This window comes from Herpailurus yagouaroundi, unplaced genomic scaffold, assembly GCF_014898765.1.
Source record: "Herpailurus yagouaroundi ecotype Mexico unplaced genomic scaffold, PumYag 166, whole genome shotgun sequence".
Taxonomy (NCBI): Eukaryota; Metazoa; Chordata; class Mammalia; order Carnivora; family Felidae; genus Herpailurus; species Herpailurus yagouaroundi.
In genome coordinates this window covers 11,898,749-11,924,734 of record NW_024412407.1, presented here as the reverse complement: position 1 = coordinate 11,924,734, position 25,986 = coordinate 11,898,749, and the positions used below count along the sequence as shown (strand labels likewise).

The window sequence follows — 25,986 nt, the reverse complement described above, 5'->3', positions numbered from 1 at the left end:
GAGACAGAGCATGAACGGGGGAGGGGCAGAGAGAGAGGGAGACACAGAATCTGAAACAGGCTCCAGGCTCTGAGCTGTCAGCACAGAGCCTGACGCGGGGCTCGAACTCACGGACCGTGAGATCATGACCTGAGACGAAGTCGGACGCTTAACCGACTGAGCCACCCAGGCACCCCTAGAGTAGCGTTTTTAAAACTGTAAAATGAAATACACAGAATTAAAGGACTTCTATTTGAATATATTTGAATATTTCAATATTTACATGTGTATTTGAATATTTCTCAACTATTAAAAAGCAAATTTATGTAGTAAGATGTACTTTAGTAGGTCAATAAATATTAAGAGCTAGGTGAAGTTTCATTACTATATTTTCAAAATAATGAGAATAAATAGATTTTGAGGTATCTGCAACAGCTATGACATGATATGAAAATATCTGTGATTTCTGTTAAGTGATGAAGCCATAGGTAATTGCTATTATTTGGTTTTTTGTTGCTGCATTTGGGTGAAAAAAGTAATTTTATATTCATATATGATTTCAAGGACCTGCTAAATCCTTAGGCTAGAAAAGCGTTTGATAAATTACACTAGAACAGAAATATAAGTTAGTAAAATTATAATTCCTGACTTTGGAGCTAATAATATAACTTATTTAAAGCTTAATATTTGCTTACAAAGCAGAGATCATCTTATGTTATTTTAAAGATCATATTGGTATATCACTGATTTGTACAAGAATGTTCACAAGCAGCATTGTTCATAAAAGCTCAAATTGGCCACAATCTGATGTCTAACAATGGAATAGATAAATTAATTGTGTAGGTTACACAGCAGTGAGAATGAATGGACCTGAATGGACCATTGCAAAAGCAGCAACATGTAGGAACCTCACAAACATCCTACTGAAAGAAAGAAGCTAAATATAAGAGTATATATCCTGTATTTCCTGTTACATAGTTTTAGAATAGGCAGAATTCACCAATAAAGTGGTTACTTTTGGGAGAGGGAAGTAGTGACTGGGACAAAGCACAGGAAGGCTTTTGCTGTACTAAGTGTGTTTAGTTTTTTGAAACGGGTGGTAGTTACACAGTGTGATTACCTTGTGAAAATTTATCCAGAAGTACATTTATGATTTGTACACATTTTGTATGTATGTCATACTTCCGTAAAAACTTAAGTTTTGAAAAGGCAGATTATTATTTTTTTCTAAATATAAAACTGGTTAATCCTTTAAAAAGTGGGAACTCCCTATCATTAGTGGCTGGGAAAAAGGAAAGTAATGTCTTTTATTTTGTATATTTGGATTCTTTTCTCTAATAGAAAAGCAAGTTTACTGTATTTCTTTTTTTCTCATTACTCTCATTTACTCACTAATATTCAGCTATTAACATTTGATGAAAACATGCTTTATTGTATATTTATCCATCTATCTGTCCTTTATCCGTCTATTTAATCCATCTAATTTTTTTGAAATATTTCAGAGTAAACTGGCCAACAGTATGTATGCTTTTCATTAACTACATGGATATTCATATCATTAAAGTGCAATATTTTTTTCAACTTTTTCTAAATGTGAAAATTACACATGTGAAACGTAAAATCTTAAGTGTTCATTTGCTGAGTTTCGATTTAGTAACGTTCCTTTGTGTATGCCCTAAGGTGTTTTCCTTTTTTGTCTGACAGAATTGCAAGAACTTTCTTTTTGTTATTATTTCCAGAGAGGAAGGATCAGTTCTTGGCTACATTCTGTAACACTGTGTCCTTATTTTCTGGGGCAGTTCCAATTTCAGATATCTGACCCATTATTCCCCAAAGCTATTGAAATGCAAAAACACCAATATTTCTTTGAAAATTCAGTGAGTGAATTAAATGAATAGTTACTGAAATGCATGTCACAAAAATATGAGGGATCAGAGTGAGGGAATCTCAAGCTTTTGAAAGAAGTCCACCAGCCTGTGTAGTAGAATTTTTTAGGTATGTGTGGTTTGTGTGGTACTTTTCTAGTAAAAAAACATGTGATACCAGAAGTAACATAAAATTGATACAACACAGTAGAACGTGTATCAGGTACGTAGTGCTTACTATGTGCCAAGTGCTGTTCCAGGTGCTGGGAATAGAGCAGTGAATTAAGACCAAGGTGTCTGTGCCCATGAAGCTTGCATTCATACTAAGTTGATTGTTTTAGGCAGTAATGGCATGAATTATTTACATGCTGTCATGCTTAGTTTGCTGGTAGTTTTGTGTGTTTTAGTTGCTTTTTACTTTCTTATAAGGACATATATCACAGATATAAAAGTAGACAAAATAACAAAATGAACTCCCCATGGACAAATCATCCAAAGTGGCAGTTACCAGCTTTTGGTCCATCTTGTTTTGTCTGTGCCTTCCCCATTTTCTTTTCTCCCAGATTATTTTGAAGTAAATCCAAGATACCCTATTTCAAATGTAAATAAATAGTTTAGTGTGTGTCTCCAAATGATAAAGATGCTTAAGAGGAGTTGCTTGTCTATTAAATTTTTTCCTTTAAATGTTTTTTGTTAGACTTTGTGCCAAGTATTGTAATCACATTGGAAACGTTTTTAATGTTTATTTATTTTTCAGAGAGAGATAGAGGGACAGTGTGTGAGTGGGGGAGGGGCAGAGAGAGAGGGAGACACAGAATCAGAAGCAGGTTCCAGGCTCTGAGCTGTCAGTATAGCTCCTGAGGCAGGGCTCGAACTCATGAACCTTGAGATCATGACCTGAGCTGAAGTCCGAGGCTTAACCATCTGAGCCACTCAGGCACCCCTGACGTTGGAAAACTTTTTAAAGAAACATGCTAATCCTCATGATTTGCCCCCAGTTAGTAAAGAGACTAAACATTAGTGTGGGAAATTTGACATTAAATATTGAATGAAACAAAACTTGGTGCTTTTACTTACTGAAATGAAAGTGTTACTCTTATATAAGAGATAGTTCTATTAAATTGGAATTTTTAGCAAATTAAGAAATAATTGCTTATTTCATAACAAAACACAATCACCATTTCAGACTTAAAAATTGCAAAACTAATTTGATAAGTATCTTAATCTGCTCAAATTTTCATTAGCAAAAGCAAAACTGTGAACAATCCTTGTTTCAGAAACTCAGAAGCCCTAATGGTTGGAATCGTTTTACCCCCTAGATAGGGACCTATGTGAATGTGTAAATTTAATAGACCTATAACTTCTCAAAAAAGTATGTATATGCAAGTTGTTGCTTTCTACATCCTGTGAGAATAGATCATGATTGAGTAAAATAGGCTTAAAATTTTTTTTTAATGAGTTACGTATACTTTTTAATTTTGGTCTGACTGATCATAACATTAACACTAATTTTGGAGGGGCAAATCTGAAAGAATTTTACACATATTTTTGGAAGTTTTAGTAACAGCCATAGAAAATTGGTACATGGTATAAATAAGCAACAATTGAATTGATATGGTCTGATCTTTTTAATGGGGCACTGTACAAATTTTTATAATGAACTGAAGCAACGAAAATTGATTTCATTGAGGTAAATTCAGATTATATGTCCAAACTCAAGATTTGAAATACATGCATTTTATTTTTTGAAATGTTTTATGTATTTTGAGAGAGAGAGAGAGAAGGAGCAAGTGCACGCAAGTGGGGAGAGGGGCAGTGAGAGAGGAGAGACAGAATCCCAAGCAGACTCGGAATTTTCAGCCCAGAGCCCCACCCAGGGCTCGATCTTATGAACTGTGAGATCGTGACCTGAGCTGAAATCCAGAGCCAGATGCTTAACTGACTTAGCCACCCAAGGTGCCCCCGAAATATCTGCATTTTAAATAATAGAAATATTTTGATTCCCTTGGGTTTGTTTTTAAATTAATTGAAAATGATTCTATTATCCTTAATCTTTTAAGGTAGTCTTTAGAAGTTACAGTTTTTATTTCTGGTTTGTATATAATGGTGCCATTATTTTCCAAGATATTTCTAAAATGAAGACTCCAACCGTATCAGTACCTGAAGCCTTGTGTATTTCTGTTAGCATCTAGAAAGGGAAATTATGGGGCGCCTGGGTGGCTCAGTTGGTTAAGCTTCTGACTCTTAGTTTCAGCTCAGGTCATGATCTTATGGTTTGTGGTTTCGAGCTTCTTGGGATTCTCTCTCCCTTTCTGTCTGCTCCTCCCCTCCTCTCTCTCTCTCTCTCTCTCTCTCTCTCTCTCTCTCTCTCTCTCTTTTGCTCTTTCAATAAATAAACATTAAAAAGGAAAATTACATGTTTATAGCTCCATGTAAGTTTGTAGGAGAATTTCAAACTCTGATGGTATTTCCAATCATGTCCAGCATTGCATGTAATATAAAATACTGTTTGAACTTTTGTATTGAAAAAAGCTTTTGAGAAATTCTGAAATCTTTGCTTCTCATCATGAATTGAGTTAGAAAAATCCTTGCATGGTATTCCTAGATAAGATAGGGACTTTCTGAAAATACAGTCTTGGCTTCATCAGATTGCTCCAGTCATCTTTATTTCCTTAAAACTTTTCATATAAATATAGAATTTTCCTTAAGAATAGATGCCTATTATAGAGGTGAGATGGTAATAATGTACTTATATTTGAACAATCTCATAACATAAAGAGTTTAATCTTCATTGCTAGATACAGAGCTGTCATTAGGAGTTTTTTTGTTTTTGTTTTTCTGTTGCTGATTAACAACTTTGGAATGATTTTATTTTTATTTGGAAAAAACAGTTTATTAAATCTATGACTAAATATGATTCAAGTTTTACCATATGCATTTTACAATCCTAAAATAACTTTGAATAGAGGAAAAGGTTGCATGTAAAGTAATAAGCTCTCTATTCATGCAAGTGTTTAGACATGCATACTTAGGCCACCATCCCTCCAAATAAATATAGACAAGGACGTTATAGAATGGAATTGTATGGTTTCTTGGAATTGTAGAAATCAGTGATTCTAATTTTATGAATAACAAATTTTAATTTAGAGAATGCTATAAATTATGTTGCTGATTTTGGCTTAATGTTGAATTTGTTTAGAAGCTCAATGTTTGCTTAGATTTAATTGAAACCTCTTTGAAAGGTAATTTTTATAAGAGCCTGTGGGTTCATTTATCTATTATATATTATGTAAACTATAAAATTTTTTTTTTTAATTTTTTTTTTCAACATTTATTTATTTTTGGGACAGAGAGAGACAGAGCATGAACGGGGGAGGGGAAGAGAGAGAGGGAGACACAGAATCGGAAACAGGCTCCAGGCTCCGAGCCATCAGCCCAGAGCCTGACGCGGGGCTCGAACTCACGGACCGCAAGATCGTGACCTGGCTGAAGTCGGACGCTCAACCGACTGCGCCACCCAGGCGCCCCTAAAATTTTTTTTTTTAATTAAGAAAAATTTTTTTAACGTTTATTTAGTTTTGAGACAGAGAGAGACCGAGCATGAATGGGGGAGGGTCAGAGAGGGAGACACAGAATCTGAAACAGGCTCCAGGCTCTGAGCTGTCAGCACAGAGCCCGACGCGGGGCTCGAACTCACGGACCGCGAAATCATGACCTGAGCTGAAGTCAGCTGCTTAACCGATTGAGCCACCCAGGCGCCCCTAAAATATATGTTTTAATGTAATATTTAACATACTAAAGAAAGAAACCACTTATAGCCCCATGGGAAAAAATTAGATCATTTTAGTTCTTAAATAGATATGAACTATTAATTTTATTTTTTCTTAGCACATTAACAAATTTCCTACCCACTGGGAAATTTGAATAAGACACAGTAATTTAATGATTGAATAGTTGCAGTTATTAATTCTAAGAAGTTATGTAAGTGAATAGACACTTTGAGGAATTGTGTTTCACATGGACATTAAAAAGGTAATCAAAACAACAAATATTTTTGAGTACATAGTGTGTCCTACACATTGTACTAAATTTTTTACAATGTTTTTTGCTCAGTCTTCACAACAGCTCCTTGAGGTAGGTAATAGTATTAATCTATTGTATTGACGATGAAACTGGACATAAAGATGGTATAGTAATGCCCTGAATGTTGGGCTTTATTTTGGGCTTCATGTTTTTATTTTGTCCAGTCAGTTAATTTAAATTGATCATGGCTTATACTTTGATTGCTTTCTAATTTCTTTCACATATATTTACTCTGATATTGGTAGAAGACATACCATGAATGTTCAAGGCGAGATTATTTATAAATACATGTCGTGTAACTCTCTAGTCCTTACTTGTTGATAACCATTTTGTTCAGTTGTTTCACAGCAACTGCTAACCTAACATAGGTGCTCTTCTCCCTCTGTTCAATTTCCCCGCCCCCCCCCCCCCCCAAAATCCACTTAGTTGCTCAAACTTTATTTTATTTTAAAGTTTATTTATTTTGAGAGAGAGAGAGAGCAAGCGAGCACATGGGAGCGACAGAGTGAGATAGAGAATCCCAAGCTGGCTCTGCACCACCAACACGGAGCGTGAGCCTGACTCAGGGCTTGAACTCACAAACTGGGAGATCATGACCTGAGCCAAAACCAAGAGTCCAGTGTTTAACTGACTGAGCCACCCAGGTGCCCCTAATTGCTGAAACTTTAAAACATTAACAACTTACTATTTTGAAAATGAGTTCAAATTTTATATTGGGTTTTATTTTGCTTCTAGACTGTGAAGTCAAAGGCTGTTTTCTCTCCAGCGCTTCTGGAGAAATAGCAATGTTTCCTCTTGATGATTCTAGCTCAATATTCTGTCTCTGTTTGCTGTTGCTTAAGTGTAAAGATTTTGTATTTTTTCTGAATAGTATACTTCAAACACATTAATTAGACTAAAGGTGTGTGCTATCTTAAATGGTTTTGTTTTTAAAATTCTTAGGCAATTAGGATTAGAGCTATGTAACATTCTTTCCATAGTTTATTTTTTATTAAAATAATAATATGTATTTTTTCTTTTATGATTGATTTTTAGTATTGCTACTTGTTATTTTAAGCACCTGGCTTCATTGAACAATTTTATTTCCTTTAATCCATGTGAAAACATTACTATTAGTTATATTCATGTTATTTCATTAATGCATTTTTGTTTGTTTATACATTTACTCTATTTGATTAAGGATAAGAACTCCTGTGCTTTTAAAAAACCTTTCCAAAACCAAATAGAGAAGTTAGTGATTTTTGTATATTTCTTTTTGTCTGTTTTAGGATGGCTACCATAGAGTAGTTAATATTGTGCCAAAGAAACCACCACTGCTAGACAGACCTGGTGAAGGAAACTACAATAGATATTACAGTCATGTTGATTACCGAGAATATGACGAGGGCCGCAGTTTTTCTCATGATCGAAGAAGTGGTCCACCTCACAGAGGAGTATGTAAATTTCCCCCGTGTACTAATTGTTATATTTTATAAGTTTAAAAATCATGTAATTTTTGAAATTTATGTGATTGGCCATGAAGGCAGGTGAATAAACACTTCCTGCTTGATGCTCTGTTGACTTCCCTGCTAGAGCTGTCAAATGGGAACTGGTAGTGGAGAATCTTGGGATAAAGTGGGTAAGCCATTCTGGATAGCTCTATCTAAATGACATTAATTCCAACTAACCTGTGTTTTTATCCCCTAAATTGGGAAGAATTTGCAGAAGCAGATAAAGGTAATCTATGTATTGCCTTGGTACTCAAAAAAGTGATGAGCAGGTGGTTACCATCTCTTACTGGAGGTACTCACTTATAATTACTTTATTTTCATTCATGATACGCTGTGGGTGAGGTTGGATTAAGGTTGTTGAACTTTAGTCTCATTTTTGTTGTACTTATTAAAGTCTACTTACTCAAATTAGAAAGCTCTCACAACACTGTCCTATATATAATAAGCACTTTTTAAATGTTAGCTGTTATTACCATTGTTATTATTGTATTTTGTTTCTTCTGATAATCTTTAATACTCTAGAAGTATGTGTATTAAATGTTGCAACAATCTGTCATTGAACTTGACTGCAACTATTCCTTGATGTAGTTCCTTTGACTTGGCTTGTGTGTTTACCTCACTCCTCTGCCAGACTGTTTTTCTACATTTTCTCTTTTTTCCCTTTGCCTACTGTATGCTATTGTAATTTACAGTACATATTCAAACGTTTATATTAAAATTTGACCTCACATTGGCTGTTGGAATTACTTTCCATACTTCACCCTTAAAGTCATTTACCCAGGATTGTGTGTATATATGTATGGAAGTCCAGTTCTCTGATTACTCCATCATGGTGACTCTTAACAATTCTAAAGTAGTAATGAGATTATTCAGTGTTTTCCTGTAGTTTTAAAGTTGGGAGTGCACAGCTTCTTTCTCATAGAATTGATTCGTGTTTTTTTCAATTTTTAAATGTTGTGCTGTTCCTTTAGGAAGACGAATTTGGTGTCGAAAAGTAAACATTATGCATTGTCTCTATCCTAGAAATACTGGACTTTACCTTTGGAGTTATTCTTCTAGGTAGTCTGAGGAAGAAAAACATTTGGCCTTGAATAAGATTGTTATCCCTCTTGTGAAAACTAAATGTGGCCATTTAATATAAATAGGGAATTTTGGATTCATTGGACCAATTTGTCTTTGAACCCTCATGAATATGATTTTTTCCCCTAAAACCTTGTAGCATAATAGTGCCTCAACAATAGTTTTTTATTACAAATTGTGTTCATTCATACTTTGTGCAACATTTTCTCTTTAAATTCTCTTCAAACAAAAATAACCCCACTTGAGATCCTTAGAACTCTCGTGATACTAAGTTATCTTGAGTTCAGTTATATAAACTAACTTTATCCAATATCTTATTAGAGCTGTTGGATTTTCTTTACCTTTTTGTATATTGTTTTTTGTTTCTTTGTATTTACTGTTGAGAAGAAAAATGATGAATACATAACTCTTATGTAAGAGTACAGTATATGATACTAAAGAGGAAGATGAAAATAGTATTTATTTTAGCTGAATAAGTATTTCTGATTATAAATAATTCACATTATATTGTTCTACATATAATTTTAAAGTAATTGGGCGTGGATTACTCTGTGTGTGTGTGTGTGTGTGTGTGTGTGTGTGTGTGTGTGTAACGTACCTTTCAAATGTATCAGTTTTAGAGGACAAAATGCTTGTTTTGATTAATCTTAAACTTAGTGCCACATGTTGCTCTAATTTAACTTATCAGTAGGTGATGGTTTCCTATTATATTGTTTCCAAATTATGGATTTTAATGGGAGTCAAGATGAGAAAAGAAAATTTGAACAAGTGGGAAAGTAACAAATGTTTCCTGGTTTTGAATTTGAAACTTGGTGAACTTGACAGAACGAAAATAGAGACCTGTGTGCTTGATTAAATTTAAATTGAACCTTTGTTCTTATAGCAGTCCTTAGCTGTTGTGATGTTGGTGTATGTTTTTGGCAATAAGGCTGTTAGACCTACCAAAGAAGTACCGTAAGCGTTTTCATGCAGATAAATGGTTCCACAGGTTGTCAGTCCGCTAAGTCACTTGTTGATATGGGTGACTTGCTGTATCTTTTTTTTCTTCTTCATGCCTTTGAAGCTCAGATTTAGAGAGGTGTTTTTGTCCTCATTTTATTTTGGTCTTAGAGACTTGTTTCCAGTAGTACTGTTAGATGTATCCTACTTGACCTAAATAATATAAACAAATGTCTAAGGAGCTCTTTTATTTTACAGGATGAATCTGGCTACAGGTGGACAAGAGATGATCATTCCGCAAGCCGACAGCCTGAATACAGGTAAAAAGATAAACATAGTACCGTAACCACTCCAATACTTGATTCACTGAGACGTCTGAGGTTGAAATCAAACCTCACTGCTTATAGATGTAATATTTTTAATTAGGATTCAGAATTTTGAAAGCAACAAACATTATATTTTTGTGATTAATATAATAGCACTAACAGCTAACATTCTGTATCTATTGGCATTTTGTAATTGATAACAAAAAATAGTGTTTGAACTATTGGTATATTCTTATAAAATTATTAAATTATCTCTAATGTGTGATGTGGATTATAAGGTATCTGTTTACTTAATTAGAAAGTTAAGGCTTTTTTTTTTCCCGTCTAGAATATTTGAGTCATTACAAAGTTTCCTTTATTCTTATTTATTTATTTTTAAATATTTATTTTTGAGAGAGAGAGAGAGCATGAGCAGGGGAGGGGCAGAGAGAGAGGGAGAGAGAATCCCAGGCAGGCTCTGTACTGTCAGCATAGAACCCAATGCAGGGCTTGATTCCATGAACTATGAGATCATGACCTGAGCCAAATTCACAAGTCAGACACTTAATTGACTGAGCCACCCAGGTGCCCCCAGAATTTCTTTTACTATAAGGCATTTTCTTAGTTGCTTTATTTTGATAAGTAAAGTTCTATTGGAAAGACACATTTTGGAAGGACCTCAGTTGTTGTTAGCCTTGGTTAATTATAGAGACATCTGATAGAATAGTTAGAAAAAAAAAGATGGACAGATTCAGTCAAGTTTTTTTGTTGTTGTTTTTAATAACTTCACAAAGGAAGTAGTAGAAGTTCTAAAAGGAGCTTTTTAAAGATTTCTTGTGAACTGTCAGAGAATAACCTATGGAGAATGGAAAGGCATCAACTGTTACGACTCTAGGTGCCAGAAGTAGACAACAGGATTCAGTGGATTAGAGCAAGGCAGTTTCTTGCTCACGGCCCAGCAGTCATCAGGGGCATTGGCATGGTAGTGCTGGTTCCCTGCCATCAAGTCCCATAGAGTGATGTGGTGGGCAGAGATGGTGGTCGTGCATAAAATGGGATGCACTGCAGCTGAGGAACACAGTGTCAAGAGCTTGCTACTTTTTTGTAGTAAACAGGAAGCAAGCAAGCCAGCCTTCTTTCACTGAGAGTGAGTAGTCTCGTGGTGGTTATGCTGTGGTCACCTTGATGTATTTCATTGTATGACCAGTTATAGAAACTGTTCAGTGTCAGCAGATGGTTAGGTCTTGCAATTTGGAGTGCATGGTAGGGATGTGCAGGGATGGTCTGAACCCATGGCGGACTGCCTCTCTTAAAAGAAATAATAGAGAAAATAGATGCTGAAAAATACTTTTTTTTTTTAAGTTTATTTTGAGAGAGAGAGAGAGAGAGAGAGAGAGAGAGAGAGAGAATGAATCAATCCCAAGCAGGCTCCATGCTCAGGTCAGGTCAGGTCAGTGTGGAACCTCACTCAGGGCTTGATCCCGTGAACCATGAGATCATGACCTGAGTGGAAAGCAAGAGTCAGATGACTTAACCGACTGAGCCACCCAGGTGTCTTGATACTTTAATAAAATTTAATTACTGTGTTAAACTTAACACAGTAATAATAAAGACTTTTACCTACGAGTGGAAGAGAATTTCCTTTATCTAATAAATGGGGATTTGTACTGAATGATAAAGTTAGAAGCATTTGCTTTAAAATGAGAATGAAGCAAAGATGCCTGTTATCACTGCTTCTATTTATCATGGTAATGGAGGCCTCAGCCTCTACAGTTAGACAAGAAAAATATATAAAAATTATAAGGGTTAGAATGAAAGAAAACTTTTTACAGATGATAAATTATCTATGTAGAAAATGCAAGAGTGTCCATCACTATTAGAACTATTAGGAAATTAGCAAAGTTTAGTTTAATAGCTGTTAGCATAAGTTAGAAAATGTAATTTAAAAATATTTGCTGTGGCGTAAAAACTATAAGGAGTGATAGGAGTAAATCTAACAAAATTGTGTGAGACCTATGTAGTTGAAATGGCACGTCATTTCTGAAGGACACACACCAAGGATCCTACTTGGGATTCTCTGCCTGCCCCCGCACCTTCCCACGCCTCCCCTGCTCATGCTGTCTCAAAAAATAAATAAACGTTAAAAAAAAAAAGGGCACAACATGTGTGTGACATCCGTGGTTGGGAAGAGACTGTATCACGAACATACCAGTTCTCAAATTCAGGTGTTCCTTTAGTTTGGTTCCATTCCAAATTCTAGATTTTTTTCCCATGGAAGTTGGCAAGTTGTTTCTAAAATTAACATGGACTAAAGGGCCAAATGGCAAAAATAGCCTTGAAAAAGATGTGAAGACTCAATATACTATCATAACTTCTCAACCTGTAGTATTGTAAACTGTGAAATAGAATAGGGAGTCTAGAAACAAACCTAGAGTATATCTAGGAATTTGGGATATAGCAACAGTGGCACTTCAAATCAAATGGGGAAGGAATGCAGTGCTGGGTCAAGCTGCCATCATTTGGGGGAGAAAAAGTGAAATTGAAAACCTGGTGTGTCAAAATATCTGGTGTAATGAAGTCTTAAATATGAAAAGCAAAAGTGTAAGAAAAACTCTTTTGATTAGATTAGCTCATGGCTTATATTCACTCAAAGAAACAGTTCTCAGGTTGATTTTTAGTTACATTGTGTTCAGTTTTTAAAATAATGGTATGTTTCTATCTTTATTTTCCCTTGTCTTTTTTAGCACTTTATTATTTTCCTGCATGTGTATATAATTTTACATAAATGAAATAGGATATCATATATGGGACTCCTCGTTTCCCACAGTCATGTTAACAGTTTGGTGTATGTTCTGTATTTTTCTCTATATTCACAAACATTTGGGGTATTTGTTGTTAATGAGATCATATTATACATACTCTTCTCTAAGTTGTGTTTCTCATTCAGTGGCTTGTGGAAATCCCTCCAGGTTATTTGGTTTAACTTTTATTTGTTTTTTGTTTGTTTGTTTGTTTTTTATATATGAAATTTATTGTCAAATTGATTTCCATACAACACCCAGTGCTCATCCCGAAAGGTGCCCTCCTCAATACCCATCACCCACCGTCTCCTCCCTCCCACCCCCCATCAACCCTTAGTTTGTTCTCAGTTCTCAACAGTCTCTTATGCTTTGGCTCTCTCCCACTCTAACCTCTTTTTTTTTTTTTTTTCCCTTCCCCTCCCCCATGGGTTCCTGTTAAGTTTCTCAGGATCCACATAGGTTTAACTTTTATTTGAATCTTTTTAATGGCTGAGTTCTATTCCATCTTGTGGACATACCAAATAATTAGTTGTTCATCTGTTGATGAATATTCACTTTGTTTCCAGTACAAAGTTTTGTCGTAATAAATCTGAGTATGTAATGTCATTGTGAAATAGTACTTTGCTTTCTATGTGATAGACTGTCAACAGTGGAATTTCTGGGTCATAGGGCAGATATATTTTACATTTTCATAGACACTTATGTATCTATTTTTGAAAAAATCTAACATTTTAATTTGGTTACTCTTTTTCTTATTTATAAGTATAATATAAGTAGCATTTTGGAATTTCTTTTTTTGTTGTGATTCCTAATTGCTCTTTTCTTTCTTTAAATCCAAGTTAGTTAACTTACAGTATAATAATGATTTCAAGAATAGAATTTAGTGATTCATCAGAATTTTGGAGTTTCTTTTAAGAATTGCTGTAACTGTGTCCCATAGAGTCTGATAGATGGCAATTTTTTTTTTTTTTTTTTTTTTTTTTACTGATTCTGACACAGTATATTCTATTCATTCTGTGATCAGAGAGTTGCCTGTACTTATACTCTGTTGTTTGAAATTTTTTTGGTATAGAGTTCATTGTATATGGTATATTCATTCATTTGATAAATATTTATTGGGAGACTGGTATATGTCAGGTATCCTTTTAGCTCCGTGGATAAAAAGGTTCTCTTATTGGCCTACATTTTAATATGAATTGTAGATAGTAAACAGATAAAAAAACAAAACCCAATTCTTATGAAGAAAAATAAAACAGGTTAGTGTTGTATAGATGGCTTCTTCCACATTTTCTTTCACCTTCACTTGCTGTCTGGGTGTCTTCAGTAACATTTCAGGTATTACGTTATCACAGAAGCTACTGCTTTTACAGGCTAGCATCATTCTGTCTGTACATTGTTCCCTTAATTAGGTGGCCTCATTGAAGAGTTCCAAGCTTAAAGACTTTGTGAATAGGAAATAACTTTGTTCTAGGGGGAAAATAGCTGCATTGTAAACCATGCAGAGGGTGGTTGTAAGAGGATATGGTTCTGAGTATTTAGGAAAATATTTTAATTTAGTGTTTTGTTGGGTGTACGTGATAATTCTTTGTATTGTGGAAAGAAAATATTAGGATATTTAGAACATTTTATTTGAAACCGTTTTTAAATTTATAGAAAAGTTGCAAGAATAATTTAAAAAACTGCTATAATCTTCCACCAGAGACCCCCAGTAATGTCTCCCACAATGCCCCAATAATGTGTTTTTTAGCAAAAAGATCTATTCTGAATTTACAGGTCATATTTTTGTAGACTTCTTTAATCTGGAACAGTTCCTCAGTCTTTTCCTTGATTTTTATGGCTCATTGTTATGGGCAAGATGAATATAGGGTGGACATTTTTTAGAATGTTTTCAAATTTAGGTTTGTCTAATGTTCACGATTAGATTTAAGTTATGCATTTTTGTCAGGGCAGTCCCTGAAGTGATGCTGTATTCTTTTTATTGCATCCTGTTTGGTTGCATAGGTTGTCATTTCATCCCCTTTTTGGTATTGTTGACTTTCATCACTTAAGATGGGGTCTGCAAAATTTCTTCACTGTGAAGTTAGCCTCCTCCCCTGAAATTAGTGTTCTGTGGGAACAGAAATAGTTTGAAACTATATGAGTATACCATTCTTCATCCCATTTTCACCTGCTAGTAGTAGCCTGAATTATTATTATTTTTAAGGTTATTTATTTATTTTGAGAGGGGGAAGGGGAGAGAGAGAGACAGAATGAATGCAGGAGGGGCAGAGAGAGAGAGGGAGACAGAGAATCCCAAGCAGGCTTGGAGCCATCAGTGCAGAGTCCCATGTGGGGCTCAAACTCATGAACTATGAGATCATGACCTGAGCCAAAACCAAGAGCCGGACGCTTAACTGACTAAGCCACCCAGGTGTCCTAGCTGAATTAATATAATGGTTTTTAATGGTGATTTTGTAATAGATTGTTCTTTCTATATTTATTATGCATGCTGTTACCTGGTATCAATTGTGAGAAAGAGCTTTCTCTCCATCACCTTTAAGAAAAAACAAATAAAACTTTGTTTATATCAGTATGGACTCATGGATTCCTTTTTTACTCAGTGTGTTACAATCTGTTCCTATCATTATTTTGATGCCTAGAGTTGGTCAGTGAGAATCCCTTCAAGGTAGCTTCTGTGTTTTTTTCAAAAAATACTTTGTTGTAGTGGCATATGTATGATATAAAATATGCCTTTTTCACAGTTTTTAAGTATACAACTCACTGGCATTAATTACATTCACAATGTTGGATAACCAGCACCACTATTTTCAAAACTTTTTTTTATCATCCCAAACAAAAATTATTTAACTGTCAAACAATAATTCCTTGTGCCTCCTTAACCATAGACCATGTCAACCACATTCAACTTTTTGTCTTTAAGAATTTTTCTATCCTAGGTATTTCATGTAAGTGGAATCATACAGTATTTGTCCTTTTATGTCTGGCTTCTATCACTTAGCATGATTTTTTAAAAGTGATTTTTAAGTGTTTATTTATTTGGAGAGCAAGAGAGAGTGCCTGAGTGGGATAGGGGTGAGAGAGAGGGAGGGAGAGAATCCCAAGCAGGCTCTGTACTGTCAGCACAGAGTCTGACATGGGGCTCAAATCCACAAACCATGAGATCGTGACCTGAGCCGAAATCACGAGTTGAATGTCCAACCAACTGAGCCACCCAGGCACCCCAGCGTGATGTTTTCAAGGTTCATCCGTGGTGTAACATGTCAAAACTTTGTTCCTTTTTATTGATGAATAATATTCCATGTTATGTATTTACCATATTTTATTGATTCATCTGTAGGATACTTGGGTTGTTTCTACCACTTGGCTCTTGTAAATAATGCTGCAGTGAACATCGAAGCATAAGTATCTGTTTTGAGTCTCTGTCTTAGATTCTTTTGGGCTCGTACCTAGGAGTGGAATTGCTGGGTCATATGGTACTTGTCTGTTTAGCTTTTTGAGGAACGACCAAACTGATTTCTGTAGTGGCTGTAACATTTTACATTCCTACCAGTGTATGAGGGTCCCAGTTTCTTCACATACTCACCGCCACTTTTTATATTCCTTTTATTGTGTGTGTGTGTGTGTGTGTGTGTGTGTGTGTGTGTGTGTGTGTATGCAAGGGCATTCTGTTAAGTGTTTATTTATTTTTTTTTTTTTAATTTTTTTTTTTCAACGTTTTTATTTATTTTTGGGACAGAGAGAGACAGAGCATGAACGGGGGAGGGTCAGAGAGAGAGGGAGACACAGAATCGGAAACAGGCTCCAGGCTCTGAGCCATCAGCCCAGAGCCCGACGCGGGGCTCGAACTCACAGACCGCGAGATCGTGACCTGGCTGAAGTTGGACGCTTAACCGACTGCGCCACCCAGGCGCCCCTTCTGTTAAGTGTTTAAAAATTTTTTTTAATATTTATTTATTTTTGAGAGAGAGACAGAGCGTGAGGGGGGGAGGAGCAGAGAGCAAGGGAGACACAGAATCTGAAACAAGCTCCAGGCTCCAAGCTGTCTGCACAGAGCCCGATGCAGGGCTCTAACTCACAAACTGTGAGATCATGACCTGAGCCGAAGTCAGTCAACTGACTGAGCCACCCAGGCACCCCTCTGTTAAGTTTTTTTTAAAAATTGAAACCTGGATTACAGTTCTTTCAGGTTCTAGTTATTTTGTAAATATGATATAGCCATAGCAAGTTATCGCCTAAAATATTCACAGGTACTATCTATGTAATGAAATGATTGATTCATTTATTCATTGTGTAGTTTTTAAACTATTACATGGTGTTGTGAGAATTAAAGTGAGTAAAAGCTAGTAGAAGGAGGTTATGTTCTTTGTGGTTAGAAAAGGGAAGGAAGAAATACTCTGAAATAACTAATGTAGAGGAGAGTGGGGTGGGTTGTACTTTCTGTGGTAAGTAATGACACTGAAGGAATTCAGAAGAATGATGCTAAGTAGGATGATGAGGACAGACTGAGGAGGAGAGATCATTTGTGTTGAATCCTGAAGGCGGGTTAGCATTTCTGTGGGAAGAGATGGATAGAGCTGAAGGCAGACTATTTAAGTGGCTGGCACATGATAAGCAAGTGCATGGTATGCAACTGATGAGGCCATTCTGGCTGAAGCACAGGTACTAGTGGACATCTGAGTTGCTGGAGTCTGGCAGACAGCGAGTGGGAATAAAATTGCATAGAGGTCAGGTCTAGAGAGAAATTTGGAGGAATTGGTGGCATAAAAGTGATCTTTGAATCGGGCTTTGGTTTCTTGTTCCTTGAAGAAAGTTTTATAGGCAGGAGGGATGATTCTATTTCAGGTGTGACATCAGCTGGCATTGAATACATAGAGAAAAGGTAAGAGGCAGCAGAGAGGAGTTGGAGGGTTGGTGTGGCACAGCTTTTGTATGTTTCTTCTTTAAAACCTGAGGTGAGGGGCGCCTGGGTGGCGCAGTCGGTTAAGCGTCCGACTTCAGCCAGGTCACGATCTTGCGGTCCGTGAGTTCGAGCCCCGCGTCAGGCTCTGGGCTGATGGCTCAGAGCCTGGAGCCTGTTTCCGAATCTGTGTCTCCCTCTCTCTCTGCCCCTGCCCCGTTCATGCTCTGTCTCTCTCTGTCCCAAAAATAAATAAACATTGAAAAAAAAAATATATAAAAAGAAAAAAAAAAAAAAAAAAACCTGAGGTGAGGGGTGCCTGGGTGGCTCAGTTGGTTAAGCGTCTGGCTCCAACTCAGGTCATGATCTCATAGTTCATGGGTTTGAGGCTTGCTTTGAAATCTGTGTCTCCCTCTCTCTCTGCCCCTCTCCTGCTTGTGTTCTGTCTCTCTCTGTCTCTCAAAAATAAATAAACATTAAAAAAAAAACAACACCTGAGATGAAAGGAAGGGAGGTAGAGAGTTTGGGATTATGCTTGGGTGAATAATTGCGGTGGGGGTCTTCCCTAGAAGGTTTCCCTTGGAAACTCAGTGCTGAACTACAGCTCAATGAAATCTTGTTGAAACTTATATTCGTTAAGACCTTTAAAAAAAAAAGGAACATGATCTAGTTTTAGCTAAATCTAGTATGTGTGTATATGAAAATGAATGCTGCTTTTGAAATTCAGTGCATGCAATGTCTCTTTTCATTTAAATAAATATTTCCTGTATTTTCTTTTAAAAGATTTTATGAAGATTTTCAGTGGAGCCCTGTACATATTAACAATTTCAACATTTCCTTTGCTCTTTTCCACCATTAATTTACTTATTTCGTGAGATAGGTGTAAATTACATTATGCCATCTACCTGACTCTCAGGCAGTTTTTCATTTATGGCAAGTCATTTACTGTAGTTAGATAAATCATGTTAATATGGGTGTGTTTTATAACATAGGCTTTTCTGGAGGCTTTTTTTTTTTTTTTTTTTTTGAGGTATAATCAGCATGTTGTTCACATCCTTTTAATTGTTTTTGTTTCCAGAGGCTTTACATGAATTTTTTTTTGAGGTATAATTGACATATTATCCTTATCATTTTGTTGTTATTATTGTTGCCATCTTGGTAAGTGTGAAGTGGTATCTTATGGTTTTGATTTGCATTTCCCTATTGGTTCATGTTGAGCACCATTTTCTGTGCTTATTGGTCATTTGTATATTTTCTTTGAAGAATTATCTACTCATTTTTGGGTCCATTTTACAATTAGGTTGTCTTTTTGTTTTTGAGGTTTAGAAGAGTTCTTTACATATTCTGCTACTGAAATCTTTATCAGATATATGGTTTGCAGTATTCTATTCTTTTGGTAATATTCTTCAATGTTCAACGTTTTAATTTTAATGAAGATAAGCCAAGAATGCAAGGCCCTGACCACCTTTTACCCATGAATTTGTAGTGAGCAGTCTCGAAAGATAAGGTAATGCCTTCCTCTGTGTCAAAGAGCAGGCTTGCTTTTTGCCTGGTGTAAAAATAGTGGCTTCCCCAAGTTCAGTGTTCCCTAGTTCTGAACCAAACCCACCGTGTGTGTAGTATTGATCTTGGCTTATATAACATCACTCCTGTGGGACTTGGTACCACGGGGAGCTGGTGCAAACAAGTCAGTGCTGTGTTGCTTGCTGTGCTGAGAAAAAAGTTGTTTGTCCCAGGAGTCTTGTGTCTTCTACCAATATCCATAAAATACTAACAGTCTAACTTACTAGCTTGTAAGTAGGGTAAAATCTGATCCCAGACTTAAAACCAGTGTCCTCAATATTTTTGCTCACATTTTTGTATGTAGTTAGTCTTCTGGTCCCTTGGGTCTTCCTTCTTGCTCTCTCCACCACTTTACTTTTGCAGGTTGCCATCACTGGCTGCTGCTGGGCCACGTTGCTTGCACCATCTTCCATAGGTCTATCGCTGGTTGTGGAACTTTCGGTTTATAATGAATCTTTTTCACTTTCTGTTTTATGTGTTTCATGTTGTAGGACATTATGTACTTTGTAAATCCAACGTATATATATTAGGGTTTCATGTCAAATAAGTGTGGGATCATTGGAAGCAACTGGATTAAATAACAGCTAATAAAGGAAAAGGGAATGTATTGTTTTCTATCATCCTCCCACACCCCCACCCTCACTCTGGAAGTCACCACTTTCTTATTTAATAGAGCCACTTACCTGATAATTTGTCCACATTTTAAGTGTGTTATCACCTATTCATCATGGTTCTATATAGACAGTGTTTTTATTATCTCTTTGTTCAAAACACACTTGTAGACAAAATTCAGAATAGATTAGAATCCATTTCATTTTATATTCAAGGAACATGTCCTACTTTACCAAGGGTTATTAATTTAGACTGAATGAGGTAGGTTTTAACAGTAATTTTCCCCCTGTAGTTATGAGGTCTTAGAATAAACTTGAGGATGGAACTGATGTAAAGTATTAAATAGTATTTGGAAATATGGAACAAGAGGGGCAGCTGGGTGGCTCAGTTTATTGAGTCTGATTCTTGATTTCTGCTTAGGTCATGACCCTGTGGTCATGGAATTGAGCCTTGTGTCGGGCTTCACGCTGAGCGTGGAACCTGCTTAGGATTCTCTTCCTCTGCCCCTTGCCCCTGCTTGTGCATTCTCTCTCTCTCTCTCTCTAAAATAACAACAACAACAAAAATAACCCAGCTACAACAAGAGTGTCACCAAGTGTCCAGCATACTTTATTTTTAAATGCTGAAGGTTTTTTTTTTTCTGTATTCACATATGAAAAAAAATTTTAATGTTTATTTTTTGAGAGAGAGAGAGAGAATGCAAGCTGGGGAGGGACAGAGAGAGAGGGAAACACAGAATCCGAAGCAGGCTCCAGTCTCTGAGCTGTCAGTACAGAGCCTGATGTGGGGTTTGAACTCATGAACCACGAGGTCATGACCTGAGCTGAAGTCTGATGCTTAACCGACTCAGCCACCCAGGCGCCCTCACATAGGAACATTTTGATTAAATAGTTCAATATTTTTATACCTATTAATTTTTTTGAAACACACTTAATTTGTAATTTTATTATAGTCTGTCTTCTTAGGTAATACACAATTTTAACAGAGAAAAATACTATCAAACATTTTGATTTATTAGTTTAGTGGTATAAATGCTTACATGTTTACTTTGTATAGGCCACTGCTTATATCACTAGCTTCCAGTCTAGTGAGTGAGATAGATGCGCAAGAAGATAGCCTAGTATGATATATTCTGAAGTTGCATAAAATGCTGTCAGAAGACAAATAAAGAAGCATTTACCTTGTTCTGGGGTTTTATTAAAGATTTCCTGTAGGAGCAGATAATATGAACAAAACTTGAAGGAAAATTAAGAGTTAACCAGAAGAAGAGTAATGGGAAACATGTTCCTGCAGAAGGAGAGGCATAAGCAAGCAGTATAAAGCAGGATGTGTAGAGGTATTAATGGATGCTTATATGTGACCTAGGAAATTGTGAATTTTAAATTATAGCTAAAAAGTCTGAATAAGCAGTTTTAAAAATAGAGCTTTATTCTATTTACAGAGGGGAGCTCTTGGAAAATTTTAACTTGGTATACAGGCTAAGGTAACCCAATTGGAATGTTTTGTTTTTTACTCTAGAGGATGACTTTTTAAAGGTGGCACTGGAGATGGAACAAGGAATGAATACGTGAAGTAGAGAGGAGATTGGAGAAAAAGGGTTAAATTTGATAAATGCTCAGGAAGTGAAAAATCAGCAAGATGTGGTTGTTGGATGTGGGAATAAAGACGTCTTAAGGGAAATATCCGGGTTTTTGTTTACTTTGTGTAAAATAATACCATTACCTGAGATTGGCATATAGAAGGAATGGTTTCAAGGGAGGAGCTACATTCAAAATTGAGATTGTCCAAGGAGAGGATGTAGTTAGACAAGAGCAGTGAACTGAGGTCAGAACCCTCGGCTTTTATGTAAGTGATGGAAAATAAAAATTTTTAAACCACATTTGGGGTCATCAATGTCTGATGCAACTGAGTACTCTAGTAACATAAAGATTAAAATATCTCTTGGTTTTATCTGTGTCAGGATGAATGAGATGTGAGGGGGTAGATTGAAACTGGGTGGATAAGTTTTCAAAAAATACTTAGATGGAAAGTAGGGAATGCCATATGTTCAAAATGCAGGGGACTTACAGGTATCCGTGAGGTGAAGGTGGAAAAGGACACTGGCTAAAGGAAGATCACCTAAAACTTTTTTAAAAGGTGATCAGTGACTTGAACATATTTATAGGTTGAAGGGAAAAGAGAAAGGTTGAAGGTACAAGGCAGAAAAGGGAAAACTGGCGAAGCAAGATGTATGAGGGCCAGGATGAACTGCATTTATTGAAGGACTAACTTTCAGCAGGGGGCAAAATCATATCCTGGGAAAGAAAGGATGAAATTAGGGATGGGGCAGATGAAGGCAAATTGGGGAAGAAGGGATTTGGACTGGCAGCTGAGGTGGTTCATATGTGAAGACCCCTGTATTTTTTAGGAAAGTTAGGTAACTAAGAGGGGAAGTTTTGGTGCTAGATTAGAGGACTTTGGGAGAATTATCAGGGTATAGAATAGTTGCTGATGTGAATGGAAGATTGAGCTCAGTAATGATACCTAAAAATATTACTAGTGGAATTGAAAGCACAGTGGAAATTAGAGATCATGTATCCATAGAGGGTCCAATCTTTAGACCTTGTGACAATCAACTATACTAGTGAAGAAATCACATATTTTGGAATTAATTCAGGTTTGGGGTTGGCTAAGACGATGTATCAGAATTGCCAGGACGGAAAGTTGTTGGTATTCATCATGGATCAAATACTACATTTGAGGCCGAAAAGGCAGTAAGTGAGGCTAGGATGGGGTTCGTGAATTGCTAGAAAATATAGGATACTTACTGGTATCCATGAGGTGGAATTGTTGTAGCAGTGACAAAACTGAAGGATAAGAATGCAGTATTGGATTCTGATGAAGAGCACTTGTGGGTAGTAAGTGGCAAGGGTTAGAATTCAAGCATGTGGCTAAGATATTGTGAGGAGGTAGGAGGTAGTCAGAGAGTTACTACAACATTGCACAGATGATCCACATGAATTTTGAAAGTCACCTATGATGTGCGTAGGATATGTTACAGTGTAGACTGTGTCATTGGGTTTAGGAAATGTGGGAAAATTATCAGGAGGTTGGTAATGTGGGCAATCATGGGATAGCACAAACTCAGGTAGTTTGTTGGGCTCTTTCCCCCTTTTCTTGGAAGATGCAGGATTTAGAATATAATCCTGTCTCATATACCTCAGGACCTTGAGTCAGTCATCAGTGTGTACTTAGTACTCAAGAGTTTTACAGGAGGTATTTGTGTTCAAATACCGGGTTTCACTTAAAGAAGTTGGAGGGATTGGTTTATGAAGAGGCTGAGGATGTAAAAGCATTTACAAGATCAACTCAGATTACTGTATTTTGTTATTTATGTATATACAAATACAGTTATTGAGCATAAAATACTTGTAATACTTAGAGGAAAGCAGTTAACATATTTGTTTATCTGTGGTAGTAATGCCCCTGTCTGTTAGTGGAAATAACTCGTGTATCTACAGAGGCCATTCAGGGAATGTAAACAAATGCGGGGGGTCAGATTGGAGCAAAGCTGATCTTTGCTGTTTGGGAATATAAGCACACCGTGACCTGCTTCAAAAGAAGTCAGAAATCAGATTTTTAAACGTTAAGTCTCTTGAGTTTTCGGTGTTTACAACTAAGTAAAACCAGAGTTTGCAATCTCTTAAGTAAGGCAACAATCTGAGACTATGATTTGAAGAGCATGTAATAGCAGTTTGTCTAATACGGTGGTTTATGGTGGAGTGACAGCAGTCCCCAAACCGTAGGATAATGTTAACAATGACTTCCCGGCACCTTCTCTCATTTATGGTAACTTCATCTATCTTTGTCCTCAGCAGCAGTTATTTCCTTTGCTTATGTTTTTAAAACTTGTGTTCATAAGATTCATAAGAATCACAGAGAAGCTCATTAAAAATGAAAATGTGCAGGGCGCCTGGGTGGCTCAGTCGGTTGGGCATCCGACTTCGGTTCTGGTCATGATCTCACAGTCTGTGAGTTCGAGCCCCGTGTCGGGCTCTGTGCTGACAGCTCAGAGCCTGGAGCCTGCTTTGGATTCTGTGTCTCCCTCTCTGCCTCTCCCCACTCATGCTCTGTCTCTGTCTCTGTCTCTCTCTCTGTCAAAAATAAATAAACGTTCAAAAAAAATTTTTTTTTAAACAAAAATATCCAGGCTTTGTCTTAAGAGATTCTGATTCAGTAAGTGGAGACTTGGAATCTGAGTCTCTAGCCCCCTGGATGATTGTGATACAGTAGGTCTGGAGACTGAAGTTTGAGAAACACTAACCTATACTGTCTGCTGCTGATGATAGATAAATCTGTATCTGTAGCCTTGGCTTCTTTTCTGAGATCTACATTTCTACGTCCATCTATTAGACACATCTTCATTTGCGAATCCCACACTTTCATTGAAATGAGACATCATTCTTGGAAAGACTTCGACTACTTCTCCACACATCTTAGGCACATAGGTGGACTACATTACCCAATCTTCCTTCCTGATAGTTGTGGCCATGTGGCTAATTTATCTCCAGTTCTAATGGGTATAAGTAGAACTCTTCCACACACATTTACCTTTCCACATTTTGTGGGGTGGGCCCTAGAATGGAATGACAGCAGTCGTGTGATCTTGGAAGCCATAGGTTGAAATAGAGGGGTCAAGCCTGGGGTCTTAGATGATTGTCTGGAGCAGAATCTCTCACTCTGGAATGCCGGCCCTAGACTGTTTTGTGACAGATGAACTCCTTTTGTGTAATGACTCAAGATTACATTTTTCAGTATTTATGTTATAGCAGTGTAGGCATATCTTAACCTCTATAATAGTCAGCACCATTGTAGGTGTTAGAGATCAAATGTGATCAGCTGTGAATAACACAGATCCCTAAGGCCTAGATTCTAACTGGGAGATCTCTCAGTCCATATCTCATACCTAGAATGCTTTTGACATAAAGATGTGGTTTTGTGGAAAGAGCTCTGGACTTGGGCCACCAAACTTCTCAACTCTGCTGCAAGATTGTTTGATTTTGGGGTACATACAATAAAGGGTAGTGTGGGAAGTCACAGGGCCCCTGGTACTCTTGTTTCCACATTTAAGAGAAGACATCTGAGGTCTGCACTTATTTTTGTTTGCAGTATAAGTTACCAAGCCTCTTTCTCAAAATGATTCTTAAAATCTTAATTCTTTTTAAAGTTCCTGTTGACTAGAAATGAAGTAGCCAATATTTTGTGTGGAATAATTGTACATGTTGTATGTGGTAGGTCCTGAATAAGAAGTAAACTGCCTTTATTCCCCCCCTTTTTTCTCTCCCCCCTACTTTACTGAATTTTACTCTTAACCAGTAAATATACCCATGGAAACTGAGGGGTCCATCACAACTTGTCTGGTTTGACTGGTGTGAGGGGCTAGAATTACCTCGGGGGTGTATATTTGTAAGGGGAGAATCATGAGCTTCATAAATCTACATTTGAAGCCAGAATCCAAAGTATTTATAATGTAGGTGGTCCCAGGAACACATTTTGAGAAACAGTTCTTTGTAGGCCATTAGTTCTTCCCATCTTCCACTCTCTTGGTGACTTTTCCTTCTGTACATGCCTAGAATTATGGCTGAAATGTTAGTGATACAGTCGAAGACACTATCTTAACTCTCAAGTTATGTACTTTTTTGATAATAAAAAAATCACGGGGCGCCTGGTGGCTCAGTGGGTTAAGTTTCTCACTTTGGCTCAGGTCATGATCTCATGGGATTCGTGAGATTGTGGGTTTGATCCCCATGTCAGGCTATGTACTGACAGCATGGAGCCTGGATCCTGCTTCATATTCTGTCTCTCTCTCTCTCTGTCTGTCTGTCTCTCTCTCTCTCTCTCTCTCTCTCTGTCTCTGTCTCTTTCTCTCTCTCAAAAATAAATAAGTGAACATTAAACAAAATTTTTTAAAAATCGGAGGTGCCTGGGTGGCTTAGTCTGTTTAGCAGCTGACTCTTGATTTCAGCTCAGGTCATGATCTCATGGTTTATGAGACTGATCCCTGCATTGGGCTTAAGATTACCTCTCCCTGTCCCTCTATTCCTCCCCTGCTTGCACGCATACATGTTCTCTCTCAAAAAAAAAAAAAAAAAAAAAAAAAAAAAAATCTGTTAAATATGTGGGCTTCCCCCCCCCCTTTGAGGCTTCATAGTAAGCATTTCAGTTGTACTGTTATATTTGTAAAGATTCTTTTGATTTCCCTTGCAATTTACTGTATTGAATCCATTATGTGTTTGATGTCCTCATTTTCAACATGGCTAGAAACTCCATATATGATTTTGAAGTTTTGAGGTAAAGTTTTCTTTTTTTTTTTTTTTTAAACAGTTTTTAACG

The 25,986-nt window shown here is 36.7% G+C and overlaps 1 protein-coding gene across 7 annotated transcripts in view; it reads left to right on the top strand.

The window, feature by feature from the left end:
• Positions 1–25,986, top strand: part of PPHLN1 (periphilin 1) — a 151,583-nt gene that overhangs the window by 18,247 nt on the left and 107,350 nt on the right. For 4 of the 7 annotated variants that reach the window (XM_040488405.1, XM_040488407.1, XM_040488403.1 and 1 more), the window contains 2 exons: positions 7,196–7,360; positions 9,695–9,756. In XM_040488405.1, coding sequence (XP_040344339.1) covers positions 7,196–7,360; positions 9,695–9,756 — 227 coding nt within the window. The remainder of the gene's footprint in view (positions 1–7,195; positions 7,361–9,694; positions 9,757–25,986) is intronic. The other 3 variants (XM_040488409.1, XM_040488410.1, XM_040488408.1) reach the window with 1 other exon arrangement.